Below are 20,189 nucleotides of genomic sequence, written 5' to 3' on the forward strand. Positions count from 1 at the left end.
TAGCACCCCGCCTCCCCTCCCCATCACAATTTCTTACCTCCCATACCAGAGGCTCCTCAGCTCTGTCCCTACAGCCCTAGCCAGACAGCAGGAGCCCAGGCTCCTGCTGAGCTCCTGTGGGTCCCAAGTCTCACTTGCTGAGGTAGCTGGACCTATGCACCATCTCTAAGGGTGCTTAGAAGCTTATGAAGGAAGAAAGCTTCTAAGGGTCGCTTATGAAGGAGGAAAGCAGATATCCATTTAATGTTATTTTTGTTGGCCAGCCGGGAAACCAAGTTTTGCAAGGGCTATTCTGGGTAAAGAAGAAGATGGGTACACTGGGGAAAGCCTGGGGAGCTGGAGATGCGAGCATCGGAAGCAGAAGCAAGTCAGGGGACAGGGATGCACAGGGGCTTAGGAATTGCCTGGTCTATCACTGCTTGCATTCAACACACTGCACAGACACAATCAGAACCAAGCAGGCCACAAGCTGCTGCGCTGTTCAGAGAAATAAGTGGCCTCTGCTGGGCCAGGGCCAGAGCCAGGGATCTTTCAGCAATGCAACACACAACACCATTGAGTTTGCAGTCACCTGCTCTTGCAGCTGCCTATACCACAGAGGTGAGATGTCGGATGTTTTAGGCAGCAAGATCTGCACTCCCAGGAGCACGCCAGGACACCTAGTTAGACTGTGGTCTCCATCCTTTTAGGCTCCTGCTCCGCTGTATATTAAACAGACATCAAAATGCACAAAAAGCATCTAGCACAGAGCTGCTCCGAGCGCTCCTTTCCCAGACCAGTGCCCTATTAAACATGAGTATCTCCAGTCTCATATCCACCTATTCCCTATGAACCGACAGCAGAATCAATCAGCCAGGCTGCAAGAGGATGACAGACCCACTACACGGTTCAACAAAGCTCCTGACCCAGCTCCAGGCAGGCAGGGCTGCCTGCAGGCATGTGACAACCAGCCACTGTCCCAACACGGGATGTCAGAGCAGCAAGCAAATGAGGGCAGCACACAGAAACCCCAGCTGCATACAGGCCTCTGCCATGGAAGTGCACACAAAAGAAAAGCCAGCTTAAAAGCCAGAAAACACAAGCAAGGTACTGCGTTTGCACAGGGGCTGGCATGACAGCTCCTCTACAAGACATGGGCCCTGCTCTCCAGCCCCACAGTTATTTATGAACTGCAAGGGCTTGCGGCCACAGCACCACCCTCCCTCCAGCCAACAGACTTTGCTGATGGGCACAACAATTTTTGCAAGAGTGTTGCTAGCTGATCCTGGGCTGTAAGGATGGTCCGAGGGCTGCTGGTGCGGCAGCAGCTCCGAGGCAGCCCCCTCCTGCACCCCAGGCCACCGCCTGCCCCCCGACACGTCAGCACCAGCCTTCCTCCACCAGCTGTAAGGTGGGCAGAGCCCCAGCCAGCATCCAGAGGGGTGGCTCTGCTATCCCGCCAAGCAGGCAAGATGGCTCGATCCCAACAATCCATGAGGCTCAGCCAAAACCAAAAAATAATGTTTTCATACTTTGACTTTTCAGGCAGGATTTAGTCATTTGCGGACACGAGGGCTTGGCAGGAGTGCGCTGCCTCCACTTACCTACTCCAGTAAGCAGCTGTTTACAATGGCAGAGCCTTGAAGATGGAAGGAGAGAGAAGATTTGTGATTTAATCCAGGCGGATTATTCCTGCTCCCTTTATGGAGCATCCAGCTGATGAGGAAAGGGGGATTCAGCACCTGTGCATGCCCATCGCATCTGGTGCACAGCCAAGGATGGACCCGCCACACAAGACGACCTCCAAGGGCTCTGCAACGAGCTGTTTGGCCAAATCCAGCAAGGACTTTTGCACCGTCTAGCTAGTGGCTTAAAACTTACTTATAGGAAGAAAAGCCAAACCCTTTCTGAGTACACTTGCTTTAAAGAGGCTGAGTGTCTGAGACTTGGTCTGTCATACTAGAAAAGCAGGTTGTAAGGGCTGTACAAGCCCTGTTTGCTTACCCCTGCATTGGGGCACTCAGAGTCTGCCTGATACAGGCAAGGAGACCAGAAGTGAAGTGGTAATCGATACAGGCTCATAGCAGCTAGCTAGGGGTATCCCTCAGAAATCCTTCATGCAAAGGATCCATGGGTTTGGCCCCAGCCTGGGCCTGAAGGGCAGGTTACAGAGCCAGCCTAATGCATGGAAAGCTTTCAGAAAGGCTGAAAAAATTCAGTTTTAAAAAAAAACCTGCATTGGCTGGGGAGTTGTCACTGTTGGTGTCCCCCTGGCCTGTCTTTCACTTCTCCAGCACCATGTGCTTGGTGCCACTTTTGTGCTCTCCTCCTCCACGCTGCAGCTCCCTGGGCTCAGAGCAAGACCTCCCCGTGTCTCAGGAGCCAGTCTTTGTGTTTACAGTAGCAAGGTTTGCCTCCCTGCCTGCCTTTCAAGACCCCTCTCCCACCAAGTCTCTGGGCCCGCCCATCCTATGCTGGAAATTGAAGCATGGAAGAAGAGCCTCCTGCCAATGACCAAACTTGATGTGCCACTTCCACACCAGACAAAGATATAGATAATAGCCAAGCTCACCATGCATAGCACGGCTGTCCCATCTCAGCATCCTGCAGACCCCTTTCAAAATTCTGTATTGAAGGTGGAAAGGGTCTCTGGGTTATTCTTCCCAACCTAAGATAGGCAGCCTTGCATCTCCCCACTCTGCTGCAGCTCCCAGGCCAGGTCACAAGTACAACCGGGTGCTTCCAGACTCTGTAGAAGTGATGCAGTTTATCTATTGGGGGTTTGCAGGAAAGAGCTCATGTGCAACTAAGGAAACAACTCCTGCCACAACACAACCTCATTTTGCCACCACTGTTATGAGCACCTGTTTGGTTCCTCACCCAGGACCTTACCTTAGTCCTAAAATCACAAGCATCCCAAGAGCCTTGGCAATCACTGTTTCAGTGCAAGCCCAGCTCCAGGGAGCCCTAGGGAAGTCTCCGATAAGGCAGCAGAAGACCTTTGGATAACTCAGCATCCTCTGTACTTCTCAATACACTCCGCAGGAACTACAAGCCCAGCTCTGAGCAGCCAAGACAGCCTAGGAAATCTTCTGTAGAGAACCCAAAGTGCCAAAACCCCTTGCACTCACGAGCCAAGGCCCACTTTAATCCCCTAATTCTTCTTGCCGAGTAAACAGCAAGGTTTGCCCCTGCTACCACAAGAAGGATAGAGCCATCTACACTTGCCAGAGCCTGGCCCACCAGAAAGGCCAGACTTTTGTCATGCAAATGTGTCCTCAGTTTACTTTACTGAAGCCACCAAGCCACCAAGTCCCTCTCTTGGTCTTAACACGTGGCCTTTGGCGTGGGGTGAGATAAGCTGGGAAAGCAGGTTACAAACACATGAAGGAAGCTCTACCAACACCTCCAGTTAGCAAGAGCACAGTGGCTCCAAACATCACAACAGGCAAATGGTTTATCCAGCTGCAGAGCCAAAACCTCCCTGCAGTGTCTGTGAGGGTGCAAGGCCATGAGCAGGCTCTGCGGCACATATTCTCTGAAGTATTAAAAAAAAGGAAATTGCAAGGAACTACAAGGAGTTTGCCACCACTGCATCATGCATCTAAGCTTGTTTCTTCTTCTGATGAGCTCTGACAACTGGAGGATGTGAGCTGGGAGAAGAACTAGGCTGCAGGAGGGTGCGCAAGGCTCATCATGTACCAGCACTCCCTCCAAACCACCAAATACCACCAGATCTGTTGGTGAGACTTGCGTTAAGACAGGGTGCCTCTCTGCACAGAAAGAGGATAGACCACGTCTGATCTAGAGTGCCAGAATATGAGGATAGCAGTAGGAGGGGAGAAAAAACTGTCCTGTTCATCTCAGCAAAATATGAACCCTAGTGCAACTCCCCACTTTAGTGTCAGACTAAAATTTTTCAGGCATGAGCCCAAGACTTACGTGCTGCTCCCTTCCCTTCTCCCACATTTCTGTTATTAAACCGACTAATGCTACTTATCTACAAATCCTGCCCCCTCTTAAACCAGCAAAGCCACACCACGGTTCCTGCAGTGTTGACAGTCTGCCATGTCCCTTTGCTTGAGTGGAGAGCCCAAGGGGATGCCAACAGCTTGCTCCCCACAAACCATGCACTATCTGCCTTCAGAGCTTATCTACTACACAAGTTCAATCATGATGTGGTTCCCACCACGGTGCTCTGCAGCCAGCATCCACATTTTCACACAGTGATCAAACAACTCAAAGCATCCAGAAAACTGAACTTCCACGGGAGCCTAAGTAAAGCCAGTGTGGAGCAAGTCTTCAAGGAAAGGGAGTTATTCCAGAGCTGTGCTTCGTAACCGAACGCAGGATAAAGCTCAGCAAGGTGCAGAGAATTCACTGAGGCAGCACACGGATCAGCAGCACAAACCCATTAAGCCCTGGCCACTGGCAGGAGAAGTTTTTTTACCAAGGAGCCTCTGTGCCCTCCAAGTGGACTCCATGCAGAAGTTGTACAGCTGTCCCAAATTTGAAAGACAGATAGGGCTCAAATGATTCATTCAGTGTAAACCTTTATTTATTCTTGCTTACCCAGAAGGAGCCAGCAGCTGCTAATGCTAAACTGGGCCAGCTCCCAAGCACAGACAAAGGCCTGCAAAAATGGGTTTAAGGAGGAACTGATTGTTCAAAAAGCAATCCTAGAAGAGGGAGTTAGAAAGAGGGAGTGCAGCGCAGTGCAGGAGGAACAGGAAGCCAGAGAGCACCTAAAAATAAATTTTATAAAAAGTAGTCAGGCACAGGACAAAGGCCTCGTCTGCACGTGACCATTACCCGCAGTGTAGGCAGGATGCAAACAGTACACAACACTCACTCCCCAGCAACCCCACATACACAGCCTCAACCACCCCACAGCACACAGCAAAAGCCATGGCCAGCACCTTTTGCCCCCAGGATGGACTCGTTTCTCCTGTGCCATAAACCCTTCAGATGCAGGACACTGCTCCTGCTCATTCCCTAACCCCAGCACGCTGTGCCTGCTCCACTCCTGGGTGGAAACTCATCTAAGCCCAGCAGAGCTGGCATCAGGCAGCTTCAACAACAGTTTGAAAAAGTTAAAGCAATTTAAGTGAAGTCTGGAAAACAAGATCTCTCCCAAAACACACTCAAAAATAGCTCAGTCCTGCTGAAGGACTACCCATCTCTGCACCCATCTAGGCAGCACGTTCATTAGATCTGAGGAAGAGCTGGTGGGTAAATGGTAAGTTCCCAATGAAACAGCCAGAAAAGGCAGAGCAGGTAACAGATGAGCCTGTCCTCTGTTTGCTGGTACAACTGGGACTGATGCTGTCTGTTCCCCTCCTGCAGTCACGAGGCTGCAGAAAGCTCCCACATAAGCACCAAGCTGGGCCCCTACGTACAGGCAATCAAAACTTCAAAGCCCTTAACCTGCCTCAGTACTGGCTGCGTCCACCAGATGCAGATCAGAGCTTCAGTTCAGGCCCGTGTGTGAACTGTTCTGCATGTGATGTACAGAAGTATGCTCCCATGTACACCTTTAGCCAGGCTACCTGACTAGTGAGGACTCACAGCCATGCAAGGAAGGAAAAAAAATCCCCCAGGGATGGGAAAGGCACTCACAGGATGGGCTGAACATCACCAGCGTGGCAGATATCTTCAGCCTTGGCGTAACACTCTGAGAACATCCAGCTAGTTCTGCTCCCAGGAAGCTACTGCTCCGCATCCCATATGCACTTCTGCTTCACTCCTGCCACACATGTATCTGGTCATCAGTGCAGCATAAGACACATCTGATAAGGCTGCTCATAGATAGGTCAGATGCAATAGGCCACTTAACAGACTCTTGCGTACTGAGTCATCCCATTGCCTGAGCAGTCTGCCTCCTCCGGAGTATGTATACCAGCTCCAGCAACTCTTTTTCATACTCACGTACATGTGGCACTCTTTTTGAGCGCACAAGCTTGAGGCTGCTGAGTAGGGCTCTGCCCAAGCTGTTCCTTCAAAGCTGCCATGAAACACAAACAAAAATGCATGGCATAAGTTTGCTAGTCTTTACCCTATGGACCTTGAACTCATGACTACTGAGTAATGCAGCTTGCTCAGCTAACCAGCAAGCTAAGAATAGAGACCTTGAAGTGAAACCTACTGGGATTGGCAGCTATTTTGATCACACTCGGCCAGCGGAGCAGCGTGACATAAGAGGATACAAAGAGGAAACTGCACAACAACTCTCACCTCACCGAGAAAGATTTGGGTAACAAGAGCCACTGTGCATGCCTTTCAGGCAAAGTAAATGCTGTGATGAATCCCCAAGGCCATCACCACACTGTTTTGCCAGCTCACTCCTCAAAACCCAAGCTGTGGTCTCTGTTTGCAGCAGTGTGATACCAAGCAGGTTGTTCCCGGGCACAGCACCAGCCCAGTGGTACCCTGAGCATCCCACAGGACCAGTTGAGCCCACCAAGAACTGTATAGCTGGACCCCAGTGGGCAGCAATCCAGTGTGACCACTGCTTTTCCCCATCTGCGATCCAGCAAAAACCCAGCAGTCCACCTCCTGTGCTGCCTGCAGCTCCGCCACACAGCCCATGTCAAGCAAAGCACGTTGTCACTGGTTCAGCCTGCTCAAGCACCTTCATGGAGTGGGGCTGCCAGGGATCCTGCTGTGACCAAACACTTGCATGTGGCCGAGCCAAGCCTCAAGGGGACGAAAGCAACCAGACAGAGCACCCACAAATCCCAAACCTTGTCTTTCCTTTCTAACATCAAGGAGAACCTTGCAGTGCTTCAGCGTAGCACAACCTTAGAAGAAAGGGTTGCGATCATGCCCAGTCACCAGATGTGTTTAGGAAAAATCTGGTCTCAGTTAGCAACCAACATTAAGATTAATGCAAGGAAATTTAAATGGCAACTCTTGGAGCGTATCTGATTTCAGCCCTTAGATACTGGGAAAATAAACACACAAGCTACAGTTTCTGGAAATCAAGCTCACCACCTCGTACCAGTCCCTGTAGCAGCTCTCTGCTAGTTCGTAGTGTGTCCATCTCATCAGCGTAAGCATTTGAATACTTGTGAGGCCAGTATATTCTGCCAGCTTACTCAAAACCGAGAAATGTATTTTCTACTGGGTTTTGGACAGGAATAAGTCATAAGCAGGGACTGACAGAGCCTACAGTGCTAAGTAATTTTATTCCCCAAACTGACCAGCTTAGTCTGTGATAAAAACACCCTCCAAAACTTACACAGGGCATCTGAGGGAACACGGCACCTCCAATTGCAGTCACCATCCAGACAGCAACTGCTTATTAAGGCCTCTGTCAAACCGCCTGTATTAAATCACAATTTCAAAGAGGCTGAGCATTCTGAATAAAGATCACAAGACGCAGATTTGCTTAACACTGCAGTTCAATTATTACAGTGGCGTGAGCCAGTGCTGCTGTCCTCTCTGCCCGCTCCATGCCAGCAGGTGACAGCCACATGGTTGCAGGGACTCAGACAAAACCCAACCACCCTGACACTGTGGCAGGGACGTCCCTCAGCATGGGGAACCCCTCTTCTGGGACACTGCCACCTCCAGCTTATGGCAGCTCTGTCCTGCAACTGTGCTGTGGGGATAGAAGTGCCATCATGGACAAGGAGGACCAGCCAGTCTCAGGCCCAGCACAGAGGGGAGCAGCAGAGCCACGAAGGGGTCTGGCTGCAGGCACACAAGGAGTGCCCGGTAGGTTCACCAGGCTTCAGTGCATCCCTGAGCCATGGAGAACTGTGCCCTCTGTGGAAGCAGTTTTCAAGGCAAATGGACCATACTGCAAGTCTGCCCACCAGCACCTCCACACTGTCACTTGGGGACTACCGCTGCAGCGACACGTTGGTGCAGTCTTTGAAGAAGGAAAAGAAGGAGGCAGGCATGATCCTGAGCTCAGCAGAAGCCAGGAGATGAGCCCAAGAAGAGGAGAGGCTCCTGCGAGATGCTCTGTAGTGCCTGCAGAAATAGTCAAGCCTCCACCCTTGACATCTTTGGGACAGCAAGGAGCCATATGCTGGTCCCTGCCTCAGTCCTGGGACAAGGTCAGAGGCCAGAGGACCAAGGGTGAGCCCACACAGGTGGCAAAAAATGACACAGCAAAAACTGACTGAGCAAGGCAAGGGAAGTGAGAGAACAGTGCTCCTCCTCTGCTCTGGGCTGTCAAGGGAGCAGGGACACACTTCTACTTTAGAGATATCCTCTCTGCTGTAAATATTCCAACCCTACAGCCAGCAGAAGATAATACTGGAAAGCAGGAGCTTTCACTGGCCTCTTTAAGAATTGCTGAAGGCAGCTAGATGAAGAAAAGAGTCTGTGGCAGGAACAGAAGAGACTATTTTCACTTGGTAGTTGCACCCCCAGGCTATGGATGGAAACACATCCTCTGCAACTTAAGTGCATCAAGCCCTGAGCAAACCTGTAAAATTTACATAAGCCTTTAAGTTCAGAATACAGATAAAGGAAGAAATTCAGAGAGCAAGGCTCACTTTGTCTTGAATGATTGCTAGGAAGTTCTCTACTGTTTTCTGTGCTGCCCAAGGCTTTGCTCTTATGCAACAGTGGCTTTTAAAAAAGCAGCCTCACAGCATCAACACTGTTCTCCCCTCCCTTGGGTAAGAGATTCTCCTTCCATGAAGGCTCAAGAACACCCCCCAGAGAACTGTTCCCAGCACCAGGTCCCAACTCCTTCCTGCAGCATCAGGGAGTCCACTCCTCCCCAGAGGCTGCTCCAGTGCCCTGCTCCCACCCTCTGTGGACTTGAACTCCAAAACACTTGCAGGACCGCAGGATGCTCCGGAGGCTCCTTGGGCACACTGCTCTCAATGACCCAAGTAACAGGCTGATATCCTTCTAGTTACAACTAGAACACAAACCAGATCAGGACACCTACTGTTTTATTTCCATAAACACCTGCCCACAGTCCTTGCAGAGGGGGAGTTGTGGGAGAACTGGGTGTACTTGAGTAAAAGGGAAGGTGGAGAAAGGAAATTAAAGAGGCAAAGTAGGAGAGGAAGGTGGGAGAACAGATGAATGAAAACTCCAGGATCACCTAATGTGACCCAGTTGAATCAGTACGGGTGAGAGCAATCTTGTCACGAAACCCGAATGCATCAGGAAGCCCTACCTGCTTATTTCATGCCTTATAACATCGATAGAGTAATTTCTAAAATAAGCAAAGGTTTGGGTCTTGGTTTTGTGGTATTACTTTAGGATAGCTACAGTAAGCCGGGATAGCTTTTTTTGATCCTGAGTTACACACTGCAATGCACAAACAGCCCAGCTAACAGTGGGCTAACACCGCCAAAAACTAGGAGCCACATATGGCTAGCAGTGACTCCCACTCACCGGTTAAATGCTGTGAGGATGCTCCAGGCAGGCACTGCTGACAGGGATACCCTGCACATGTAAAAAATTTTCCACCAAGAGAAATGAGTCTCTTCTGGAAGCCGGTGCGAGATACTCTCGGTTTCCAGCTCTTCCCCCAACTGTATCTCCACCCTCCTCTTCTCTACTTTTAGCACCCACCTTTCCAGCACAAAGCCTCTGTCCCCCTGAAGCACAATGCTGTCATTTACTGCGACACAGAGAGGCTGCAGGGTAAGCATGACCGTGTACCAGACCAGTAGCAGTGTTTGTTCTGCACTAATGTGAGCGGTATTTTGATCCAACTGTGCAATGTAACCCTGTGGAAGAGCTAATTCTCCTGCTGGCATGCATTCCTACTCCTGGATACAAACACCTCATAGGATGAAGCCTAAGGTATCCACCTGCGAGTGAGTGGTATGGCTTCCCACTGTGCTGAGGTACAAAAAGCAAGCCAGCCAGATACTCTAGCCTCAGAGACACCTTCATAATTCTCTACATTGACAACAGCACCAACAGGCTGAGAGCACCATCCACCATGCTTAGCCTTGAACATGGACAGACTAAACTTTTAGGATAAGGGGGACAAACAGATACACATGATGGATATGTTAAGGCATCACAGTGTAACAGATTGACACTATCTCACTCCATCCCTTCCTTGGGATCAGGACCTCTCTGGAGATCCTCACTTAGGATATTCCCTCCTGGCTCAAGACCTCTCTGGGTAACAGTGTAACACTGACTCAAGGCTCCTTCCTCAGCATCCTCAGTTATGGCCCAACAGGGACCACAATGACAGGGACATATGGCACTCACACCAACTGTCACCCCATCAACCCACTTACGGGGACTGCTGCATCATGCTGAGCATTCACTGCCTTCAGCCCCACTCTGCCAAGGGTGGATGTGCCTTGGCACTAATTGCTCCTCCAAGGTGAGCCTGGGAAATTTCCAAAGTCAGTTCAACAAGCACTGGGGCTCAGTTTGCTATTTATAGTTTGACAGCTAGGACAATGCCACCCAATCATAGTAGCTTCGCTTGCTCTGGCTAAACTCAAACCCAAATGACTAAATCCTGTACAACATAGAGCAGTCTTAGAGCTGCCTAAATTCAGCATGCATTCATTCAGTGTTAGCAACTGCTGCTATATCTGGAAGACAGTTTCAAGTGAAGATGGAGCTCTCCAAGGCAGAGAAGGAAAACAAATCTTTTGCCTACATTCTGCAAGCCAGCACTGCTCTCCTAAACTTCCTTGGCTCGGCTTAAGACGACCCAAGCTTTTCTGCTAAAAAGTTAATGTTAATAACTGGCACTGAATCCCACCAGCCCCTAAGCACCTCCTGAACTCTACACCTCCTTGAAAGCCTCATGAGATCATCACATCATACAGCAAATGTACCAACTCAGACCTCCTCTGAGTGACAAAATTGTCCCTAACATACTCCAGGCCCAGCCCTGCTCTTCGGGGAAGGCAGTTCAGCAGAGCAGCCCATACACATCCAAAGAGATGGAAGCAGGGTGACCAGAAACAAACCACATACACTAAGGCATCAGTGAAGGCAGGAAAACATTACAGCCATTCGGTAAGGCTGTAAGCAGCAGGGGTTTCTGCAGTATTTTTAGGACAGTCAGAGCGGCAGAGGAGAGAGGGGGCTTGCCAGCCAGAAGCCAAACCACGCACGGCTCTCAAAGCCTCGGTCACAGACAGCTGCTCAAGTCTGACACCAGCCCACCCTGCTGCAACCAGCCTGTTTGAACTCGGCAAGGCCAGGACACGCTCCTCCAGCCATCTGTCATCTCCCCATTTTACTAAAGACACAAAAGTCAGCAAAGAAACTGCAAATAGGAAGCCAGCAAATCCTGAACTGGGGAAGGATGCATTCCTGCCTTCAGGGAGCATAGCAAGGTAATGAGGCATAGACACTGGGAAGCACTCTGTAGCTTGCAGGACTGACTCACCTACCCATCCTGTGCTGTTCCGTTCCTCTGTAGCAGCGAGCAGCTACAGGGCTGGATGGAAACCAAAAGGTAATAAATCAGATCCGAAAAACTAAGGTCTCGACGTTTGAACCAGAGATTGAATAGAAGATTCGCACACCTCCCCTGTGAGAGTCAGGCAACAGGGCAGAAGGAGCTGCCTTGTTTTGGAGTATTGCCAACACATGCATTTGGGTTTTTTCCCTCCCCAAAGTCCCAGCTGTTAAATAAATGATCACAAGATTTCCCAGACCCTCTTAAAAAGCACGTATACCATTGCGAACAGGAAAAAGCCCAAAAATCTGAGCCACAGACTCCAAATATGCAACATCTCCTTACTACTGACATTTTCAAATCTCATTTTTCATTCAACAGTTTCTGAATGGTTAAGGTTTTGCAGCACTGGCTTCCAGCTTCCCAAGAGTTGTTCCTATCCCGGTGCCCCATGGTGGAAGAACTGTTCGGCTTAAGCCATGTATCCCAAAGCCATTGGTGTGGCCACTCACACCCCTAGAGCCACCTCAAAAGACTTGAAGCAGCCACCCTCCACTCCTAGCACCAGGTATAACCGGGGTCTTTACTCCAATCCACAGCCCACTGAAGTGTGAACACAGAAACCAGGGCCACAGTTGGGACAGCCATGCTCCAGCCACCGCAGGCCTGAATTCCCCATCTCTGCCAGAGGCACAACACAAATCCAGAGCCAGAAATCTCAGGAGGACATGAAGTTTAACACTTTGCTAACCAGATATAAATAACACTGTGTTGCACTGAAATACCTCTACCGGATCAGAACTGCACTGGACAGCATCCAGCACCCACCCAAAGCATGAGTCTCTCCCTGCCCTGGGGAGGTTCCTGTCCTAGCTCCTGTAGGATGCAACAAAGCCATTTAATAAACTGCAGGAATAAAACCACACTCACATGCCCCCACCTACACTCACCTCCATCCTCCTGCTATGCTGTTCCAGGATGAGATACACACTTGCACAGAGCAGCTCTAACATTGTGACTTGTCCGCTGCCAAATGACACGTCCAAAAGGTTTAGAAGCATGTTCAGGACAGATCTAACTTCATTACTGTCCCATGCACTTATGCCTGCTGAGCTTCCAGCCTCACTGCAAGCACTTTTGCTGCCATTTTCATGCTCCCACTTCCTGCTCACATCAGGCAGCTGAGTAGGAAGTGCTGAAATCCTCTGATTCTCACTGCAAACCAGGAAGCACTGGAGATCTCCTGAGAAAGGCTGTGATTTCCAGGCTGAAATCCTCTGCAAACATCTGGTCAGAGGCATTGCATCCGGACCCTCAGAGAGCGGGGCCCATCCTCCCCATCCTTCCAGACTGTGCTCCTTTGACCGTCTGCTAGAACACAGGGCAGAAACCACTTACAGATCATCCAGTTGGGCAAAAAACTATTGCACAGTCCAAATCCTCAGCCATTCACTTCCCTTCCTCTCCCATGACAAGTGACACCTTGTCTCTCCTGCACACTTGCCACTGAGCCAAGTCCAGCACATCTCAACAGCCCCTCTGCAGGAGGCTCCCAACATCCCGTTACTCAGCAGAGCCTCATAACGTGCCCAAACCCTGAATAATACCTTTACCATGGATAAAGGTGTGGGAAGATCTGCTTTTTGGGAGCCTGAGGATTGCCAGCAAAGGGCAAATCTTGGCTAATTCACAGATCTGTGGGCTGCATTGGCTCGTATGCTCAGTCCCCAGACAGATCGAGGCTACTTGGGGTATCGACAGCTCTTTTCCCAGTCCAGCTACTTACATCCTTTGTCAACAAGGTATTCAGAGAGAGATACCATTTCAGTAAATACACCCAAGGAAGACACAACCCAGCAGAGCTGTTAGTGCTGTCACTCCTCTGCCCCTGAAGCCTCGCTCCCTGCAAGCGGCAGCTAGCCTTCAGAAGGGAAAGGCAACAGGATTAGAACAAAAATGTTCCAGCAAACAACAGGCTCAGGTTTACCATACTGAAACACCTGATCTGGAAGGTGGCCGCAGGTCTGCAGACCTCATTCAACCAACGAGTCAGGGACTCCTGAGCCTGAAGACTCTCCCTCGGCTCCCGCAGCTTGTCCAGGCTTACACCAGCAGCCACACGTGTGCATTTGCATGTGACACAGTCTCCTACCGGGATGGATCAACTGCTCTTGAAGGCACAATCACCCGATGCATCCCCAGGCACTGACCCAGGCTCTCCATGGCTGCCAGGGTCATCTGTGTGCTGGGCTGTCCGATGCTTCCTTGCCCGGAGCCTGGCACGCCAGACGCACTCCAACACCAGGGGTGACAGCACCGCCAGCAACCCTCCTGTGACACCGGGTGCTGCACCACCCCCAGCCCAGCCCTGGCTGGAGGCTGCAGACCCTGAGGCGGTCACCGCAGGGGTCCAACACCCCCAAGGAGTGAGACCCCTTGGATTCACACCGGGCAGCTCCTCGCTGTGGAGGGGGCTCATCAAACCCCAGCGCAACACAGGGCCCGGCTTCACGGCACCCCTTCCAAGAAGCCTGCCAGGGCACCCCAGGGGTGAAAGGCCTGGGGCGGTGGGCAAGCACGGCCCTTCAGGGGGCCTGGCCAGGGGCAGGCATCGCCCCGCGGGGCTGTGAGGGAAACGGCGCCAGGCCTCGCCCAGGGGAGGCCTCTCCCGCATGGGGACGGGGTCTCGGCCCCGGAGAGGCCTCCGCCCCGCCCCGGTGACGGACCCGCGCCCGCCGCGGCGGAAACATCCCCGCCTGGCCGGTGCCTACCTTGGGCTGGGCCGGGCTGAGGCCTGCGGCGGGTACAAAGGCGAGGCCGGCGCGTCCGCGGGCTCAGGCGGCGGCGGGGCGGGGGGCGGCCCCCGGCCGGGCCGCGCAGGGCGGCGAGGCGCGGGGCTCCATGGGCTGGGCGGCGGGCACGGGGCTCCGTTGCCGGCTCTACTCCACCTGCCCCGCCGCCACCGCCCCGGAACCGGGCGGGGAGGAGCAGCGCGGCCCGGCGCGGCCCGGCCCACGGTGCGTTGTCTGCGGGCGGTGCCGCCCCGCGGCCAATGGCGCCGCCGCCGCCGGGCCGGGCCCGGCCGAGCCGCGCCCGCCGCCGGCATCCTCCCCGGGACCGTGCAGCTGCGAAGTGGAGCGCAGGCACTCGCCTGCGTTCAAAGATTTAGGACCGGCCGGGGGGGTTCAAGCACTTGGACCAAGCCCAAGTTGCGCCAATGGAGGTTTAGGCTGGCCGTTAGGAAAAAAATTCTGCACTAAAAAGGTGGTCGAGCCTTGGAACAGGCTGCCTGCGGAGGTGGTGGAGTCACCATCCCTGGAAGCGTTCAAAAAACGCGTGGATCTGGCACTGAGCAACGTGGTTTAGTGATGGACCTGGCAGCCCTGGGTTAACGGTTGGACTCGATGGTCTTAAAGGTCTTTTCCAACCTGAATGATTCTAACCTGGGATCCTGCACCTGGGACCAGCCTGGGACTCCTGCACTTCAGGGAGAACCGGAATTCACCCACCTGAGCCAAAATGGGGCTCCTTGAGCTAAAACAGGGCTCCTTGAACTGTCTTTATGGGCATGCAGAGCCCCTCAGCCTTGGGCCTAAGCCAGGTGCTGCTGCTCATCATGGCACTGTGGGATGCTCTGTGGTGCCTGGCCACTGCCACTCGTCGTGGCTCTGTGGGATGCTCTGTGGCTCTCAGCTGCTGTGTGTTCCCACAGCCATGCACACACGCACAGGCTTCCCAGTGCTCCTCCTGCAGTGCCTGGTGCACACACATGCATGAGGTGGCAAGCTGATGCAGGCCAAACAGAAAAGCATCATACACACTACAAGGCACAGCAGTGCAGAGTCCCAGCGATGGCTCGATGGGACATAAAACCCACCAGCAAAGTACCTAAAAGCATTTGCAAGTGGCAGCTTTAGCTGCTGGGGCTGCTGCCTTTGGAGCAGTGCTCTGTCTGAGCTGTGTTCTGCTTGGACACGTGATGCCATGTTTGGTTTACATTCTTCCTTCAAATGGAGACTATTTCAGTTCTATCTTAGCATTTTTTAACTCCATAGAAAAGTCACACAGTAAGGTGCTCGCTGAATTTAACCCCTGGGGGGTTCAAAGGCTCCTCCTTGCCAATCATACTGTCTTCGGTCCTACCAAACCAATCTTACTGAGATCAGTGAGCCACAGAGAAACTTTGCTACAGCTTATATATCCCAGCCACAGAAAATGTAAGGCTCAGGCTGGTTGCATGCAGGAACTTAAGAAACTCACCTGTTGCAGCAACAGCTCTTTGGTAAGAAGCTCTGCTGTTACTACAGCTTTTTACCTTGCTTCCCAAACCTTGCCACCTCAGGCAGGGTGATGCTCTTTGCTAAAGAGAGTTCAGTACAATTCACAGACATTTAAAAAGGACAAACCAGGAATTACACATTTAAAATTTCTCGCAGCTGGACCCTGAGCCCACACTTACTTGCTTAATTAAGTTTTGGAAAAGACTCTTCCACCACAGATTTACTTACATAATCTGAAATCCAGCAGAGTCTGCAGTGAGAGCTGTATGGCAGCACAGAGGACCCAAAGCTGAAAACGCAGGGCTGTCTCTGCGAGATTGGTGCCGTTTCCTGCTGTTGGGACTCGGTCACCAGTGACAAGTCCTTTCAAGTGGCCACATCAGTTGGATTTGATACATCCGGCTGGTAAAAATAAGAGTGGCTCCAGAAAGATATGGGATGTGCAAGCAGGAAAGAGACATGAAGCTTTCCATCCTTTTCTACTGCTATTTATGTTAGTCTTAAGTGTATTCTCTTTGAAAACTAAATGCTATTAATCCAGAATATTACACAGATCGCAGTCTGCCTTAAACCTAAGGAGCATAGCAGCTCTTTAATTGAAGTTGAGTTAAACATTCCTTTTCAGAGCAGTATTTTCAGGTGCTTTAAAATCCACATAAATATTTAGGTTGTCTTTCAATCATCCAGCATGTAGCATCCTGGCTTTTTGACACTCTGGTCAGGCTCAGTACCTCCCATTCCTACATCCCATTGGGACTGGGTGATGTTTTCTTTTCAAAACAACAGTTCTACAGCAACCCTGGGACAGGCGAATGCCTCGGGAGTTGGAGTGCTGGTGGGAAGGGACTTCTGGAAGCTCCACTCCAGCTTCCTGCTCAGAGCAGAACCCTCCTCACCACCACAGCAGGGTGGTCATGGATTTGCTTCACTCAGGCTGGTTGTCTCCGAGGATGGAGATGTTCCACCTCTCTGCATGCCCACACCAGGGCTGTGAAACATCTCCACTTGTCTAGCCTGTGCCAGCCAGCCACAGACAGTCCCAGATGCCTTTTGTTGTAACATGCAGCACCACTGGGAATAGGCTGACTCTGCCATCTTGTACTTGCCCTCAGGTTGTAGTAGGCTGTGGTTAGACCTCTCCTTCATCTCCTCTTCCGCATCCTAAAACACAGTAGCTCCCCTCACCTCTCCCTCTAGCCTGCTTATTCTTGACCCTGAGCATCTCAGCAGCTGTACTGCAAATACAGTAACTGGTAGAGCAAGACCCAAACCTCAGGTTACTCACCCATGGGAGCACCCTCATCTCCAGGAGAAGGGACCCAAATTGTCTCATACTCAATAAATAAGTTATTATATAGAGCAGACCTGCTTCAACAGGAGGGATCGTGAGCAGCTTGTTCCAGTAATCCCTCAGCTGAGTGGTTAGAGGGACCCAGGGCAAGTGGGAAAATACAATTCAAATCCTTGTTGCTAGAAGCCAAATTTGACCCTGAGTCCCGTCCCGTCCCCCCATCCCCATCCTGGGAAGCCAAGCCACCCTATCCAAGCCACCAAACTGCTGAGAAAAGGGGCAGTAAATACGCTGGCAGAAGGCCCTAACCTGAGGAGAGCTTTGCAAACCCAACTGGATAGGCACTTCTGCATAGCCCTAAGTAAAACTCCTAAATAGCGTAAAATTGCAGGCTTAAGACAAACCTTTCTCCTGCATGTTTCCCAGTGACTCGTGCTGCTGTCGGGGCTCTCCCATCATCCTGCTGCAGGAGCTCACCCACAGGCCCTCTTGGGGATATTGGGGCTGGGTGGGGGCAGTTCTTGTTGCAGCCAGACACAATGGGATGGGAAGGAATGAGCTGAGGGCAGGACAGAGGGAGCATCCCCATGCGGGACATGGTGGGGACCTAGCGCCTCAAAGGAAATGAGACAAATTCAGAGCAAATGAGCTGGTGCTCAGGGGCTTCAAAACCCATTCAGAGGCACAGCAGTATCACCCAAGATTTCCTTGCTAACCACGGGGTGAACAGCCTGTGATGGCAGTTATTTGGCCACAGCTCTTCTGTAAGAGAACAGCTGCATTTCCAGGAAATCCAAAGTGTGGGGATTCTCTGACCACTGAATTACACTTCTCTTTTCCAAAGAAGAAATCACTTCAGATGCAGAGCAAAGTTCTGCCTCATCCCAGAGCGAGACCTGGAGGAGCAGCTGCTCAGCTGCAGCACCCTGTGTCTTCAGAGGTCAATTAGTGCGTATGTAGCAAGATAAACATTGAAACACCAGTAGGCAGTGTCTGTGTTTTTGCTGAGCTATTTTGCTCACTCTTACGATACCAGATCAAATATAGGAAGTTACACATCAAGCATGCATGCATGCATGCATGCACACAGGCTGACACACAGTTGTAAGCCCCAGTTGCCAAGCAGTTTATTTTCAGCACTCCGTGAAGCTTCAAACTGCAGCCACTCCTGGTGCCTCTCACCTTTGGGGCTTTCTCCTACCCTTTTATTTATGCCAGTTTTCTTCCAGATTGGCCTTTCATTTCCAAACTCTCAAAACCTCATTGATTCGCAGTTTCATCTTGAAAATGCTTGGCAAAAGCTCGTCTGAGGACATGCATGACCCTCAGACAACACCTATGGACTGATAGCAGTTCAGTCTATAGCCAGGATAGAGGGAAGGGACAAGGGCTTTTTTAATAACTCATAATTACAGAGGTTACACTTAGTGCCTCTCCATTTTGGAAAATAACACTGGAACAGAAGTGCTGGACATTAAAGGTGGTTGTAAATGAGTCCCAAACTCAAGCTGGGGGAGATAATAGGGAAACCTCAGCATCGGTGCAGTAGAAGAAGCTGACTGATGGGGGAAGCATTGACATCCTTGATTTCATGAGCTGCAAAAGCACTGGCCATTTCCCAGGCTGGCAGAGAAGCCAGCATGTGCTGGGGGCTGCTTGGAGGCTCAGACCCCTGCTGGGAAGGGGGTCTACATATGCCCGAGCATGGGCTGTGCTTTGGGACCGCGTGAGGACCATGCCACAAAGCAAAGCGGTGACAAGAATGACACAATGAGTTGCAAAGCCTCTCTGGATGCATGAGCAGTGGGAAACCAGAAATATGGGATAGGTGAGCTGCCTTGAACCCGCTGCTGAGCACCAAGGGGGCTCCCAGGGCTGCGAGGGCTTGCCCGAGCACCACCTGCCCGGCCAGGGGGTCCACACTTCAAGCCCACTCTGTCCTCACCTACTCAGTGGAACCAGCCAAAAGTGTGATTAGTGGGGACCATTCTCTATGGTTTATGTTGGGCAGCAGCAGGAAAAAGGGTTTCATCCTCCCCATCTTGCTCTTTCTCCTGTTCATTGCCCTAGATTCATTTAAATTCATCCTTCAAAAAGGCTCAAACACATTGGGAAGGGCAAGCTGGGGGCTGGTCCTCCAGACCTCAGCCAGCGCCTTCATTCCTGCACATTGCTCCCCATTCCAGCATAACCCATGGGAATCTACCTCAGGGCATCCTGGAGAAAGCTGCTGGTTTTCTCTTACAAAATAACAGCTCAAATAACAGGTCAGATTTGGGGTGGGCTGGAATACTGGAGTTTTTCTGGTCTCTGTATTCAGCTTTGAAATTTGTGATTTTTTTCCACATTCATGTTTTGAAAAGAACCACCCTGGCTTCTCCTCTTACGACCCCATGCAAAAATTACCTGCACACAAAGAGCAAAATCTACCTCCAACAGCAAAAAGATCCCACCAAGACCTTCCTCCATCCAGGTGGCCAGAGCTGAAACTGTAATTAATAGGAAATTGAGCCAGCCGGCAGCCTTGGAGCATGGGGTCAATCGAGATCATTCAACCAAGATAATTTTGGAAGCACAGGCAGTATTTTTAGCCTGGAAAGCAAGGCACTGCTTCCCTTTCTTGGGTCTCTCCTCCCTTACAGACCATTGCTAGCAAAGCTGGGGCTCTGCTGTGGCCAGGCGGGGGGACATGTGCAGAACCCGCTGCTGGTTGTGGAAGAAGTGTGCTATTTTGATCTGCAGAGATGAATGTGCTTCACCCCCACAAGTTGTGCAGCAGAGTGCCAGTGAAGGAGACAAAGGCACTCAAGGCTGCCTGGGCTCATCTGAGCTCCCCAGCAGCTGGCTCATGGCAAGCAGGGAGGATTCCTGCAGCATCCCCATGCAGGCTCAGCCTCAACGCTTGGGATGGAGGAGAGCCAGGAGAAGGTCTTGGTCTGCTTGGGAGGGAAAGGATGGTGGGCAACAGTAGTAGTTCCCTACCAAAGCCTTTGCTGAGCAGCCAGGTGTGCTTCTTTAGTTCCCACCCATCACACCATGCTCTCAAGTCATGCAGCAAGCCAGAGAGCTGGAGAACATGAATGTAAGGCTGGAAATGTCTCTAGGGCTGGGGGTTCACTCTTGACCTCCTAAATGGCAGGAGCCGCAAGGCTGGGCATATGCCTGGGGAAGACCTGTGCATGGGGGGAACGGGCAGCCCTATGCTCAGCAGCTCTCTCAGCCTCCATCCCCCATCCAGGTTCATCTCAGAGACCCCCAGCCACTGCCTCCTGCCTGC

At 51.5% G+C, this 20,189-nt stretch overlaps 1 protein-coding gene across 7 annotated transcripts in view; it reads right to left on the reverse strand.

Annotated features, from left to right (window-relative positions):
- The window catches only part of HDAC7 (histone deacetylase 7), a 91,390-nt gene that overhangs the window by 44,389 nt on the left and 26,812 nt on the right, over positions 1–20,189 (reverse strand). The window contains exon 2 of one of the 7 annotated variants that reach the window (XM_040581091.1): positions 5,912–5,983. The exons of 3 other annotated variants lie outside the window; for them this stretch is intronic. In XM_040581091.1, coding sequence (XP_040437025.1) covers positions 5,912–5,983 — 72 coding nt within the window. Of the gene's footprint in view, positions 1–5,598; positions 5,805–5,911; positions 5,984–12,291; positions 12,703–14,112; positions 14,329–20,189 lie in introns of those variants that run through there. 3 more of the 7 variants (XM_040581094.1, XM_040581096.1, XM_040581089.1) reach the window with 3 other exon arrangements.

The sequence above is a fragment of the Falco naumanni genome, assembly GCF_017639655.2.
Source record: "Falco naumanni isolate bFalNau1 chromosome 20 unlocalized genomic scaffold, bFalNau1.pat SUPER_20_unloc_1, whole genome shotgun sequence".
Classification (NCBI taxonomy): Eukaryota; Metazoa; Chordata; class Aves; order Falconiformes; family Falconidae; genus Falco; species Falco naumanni.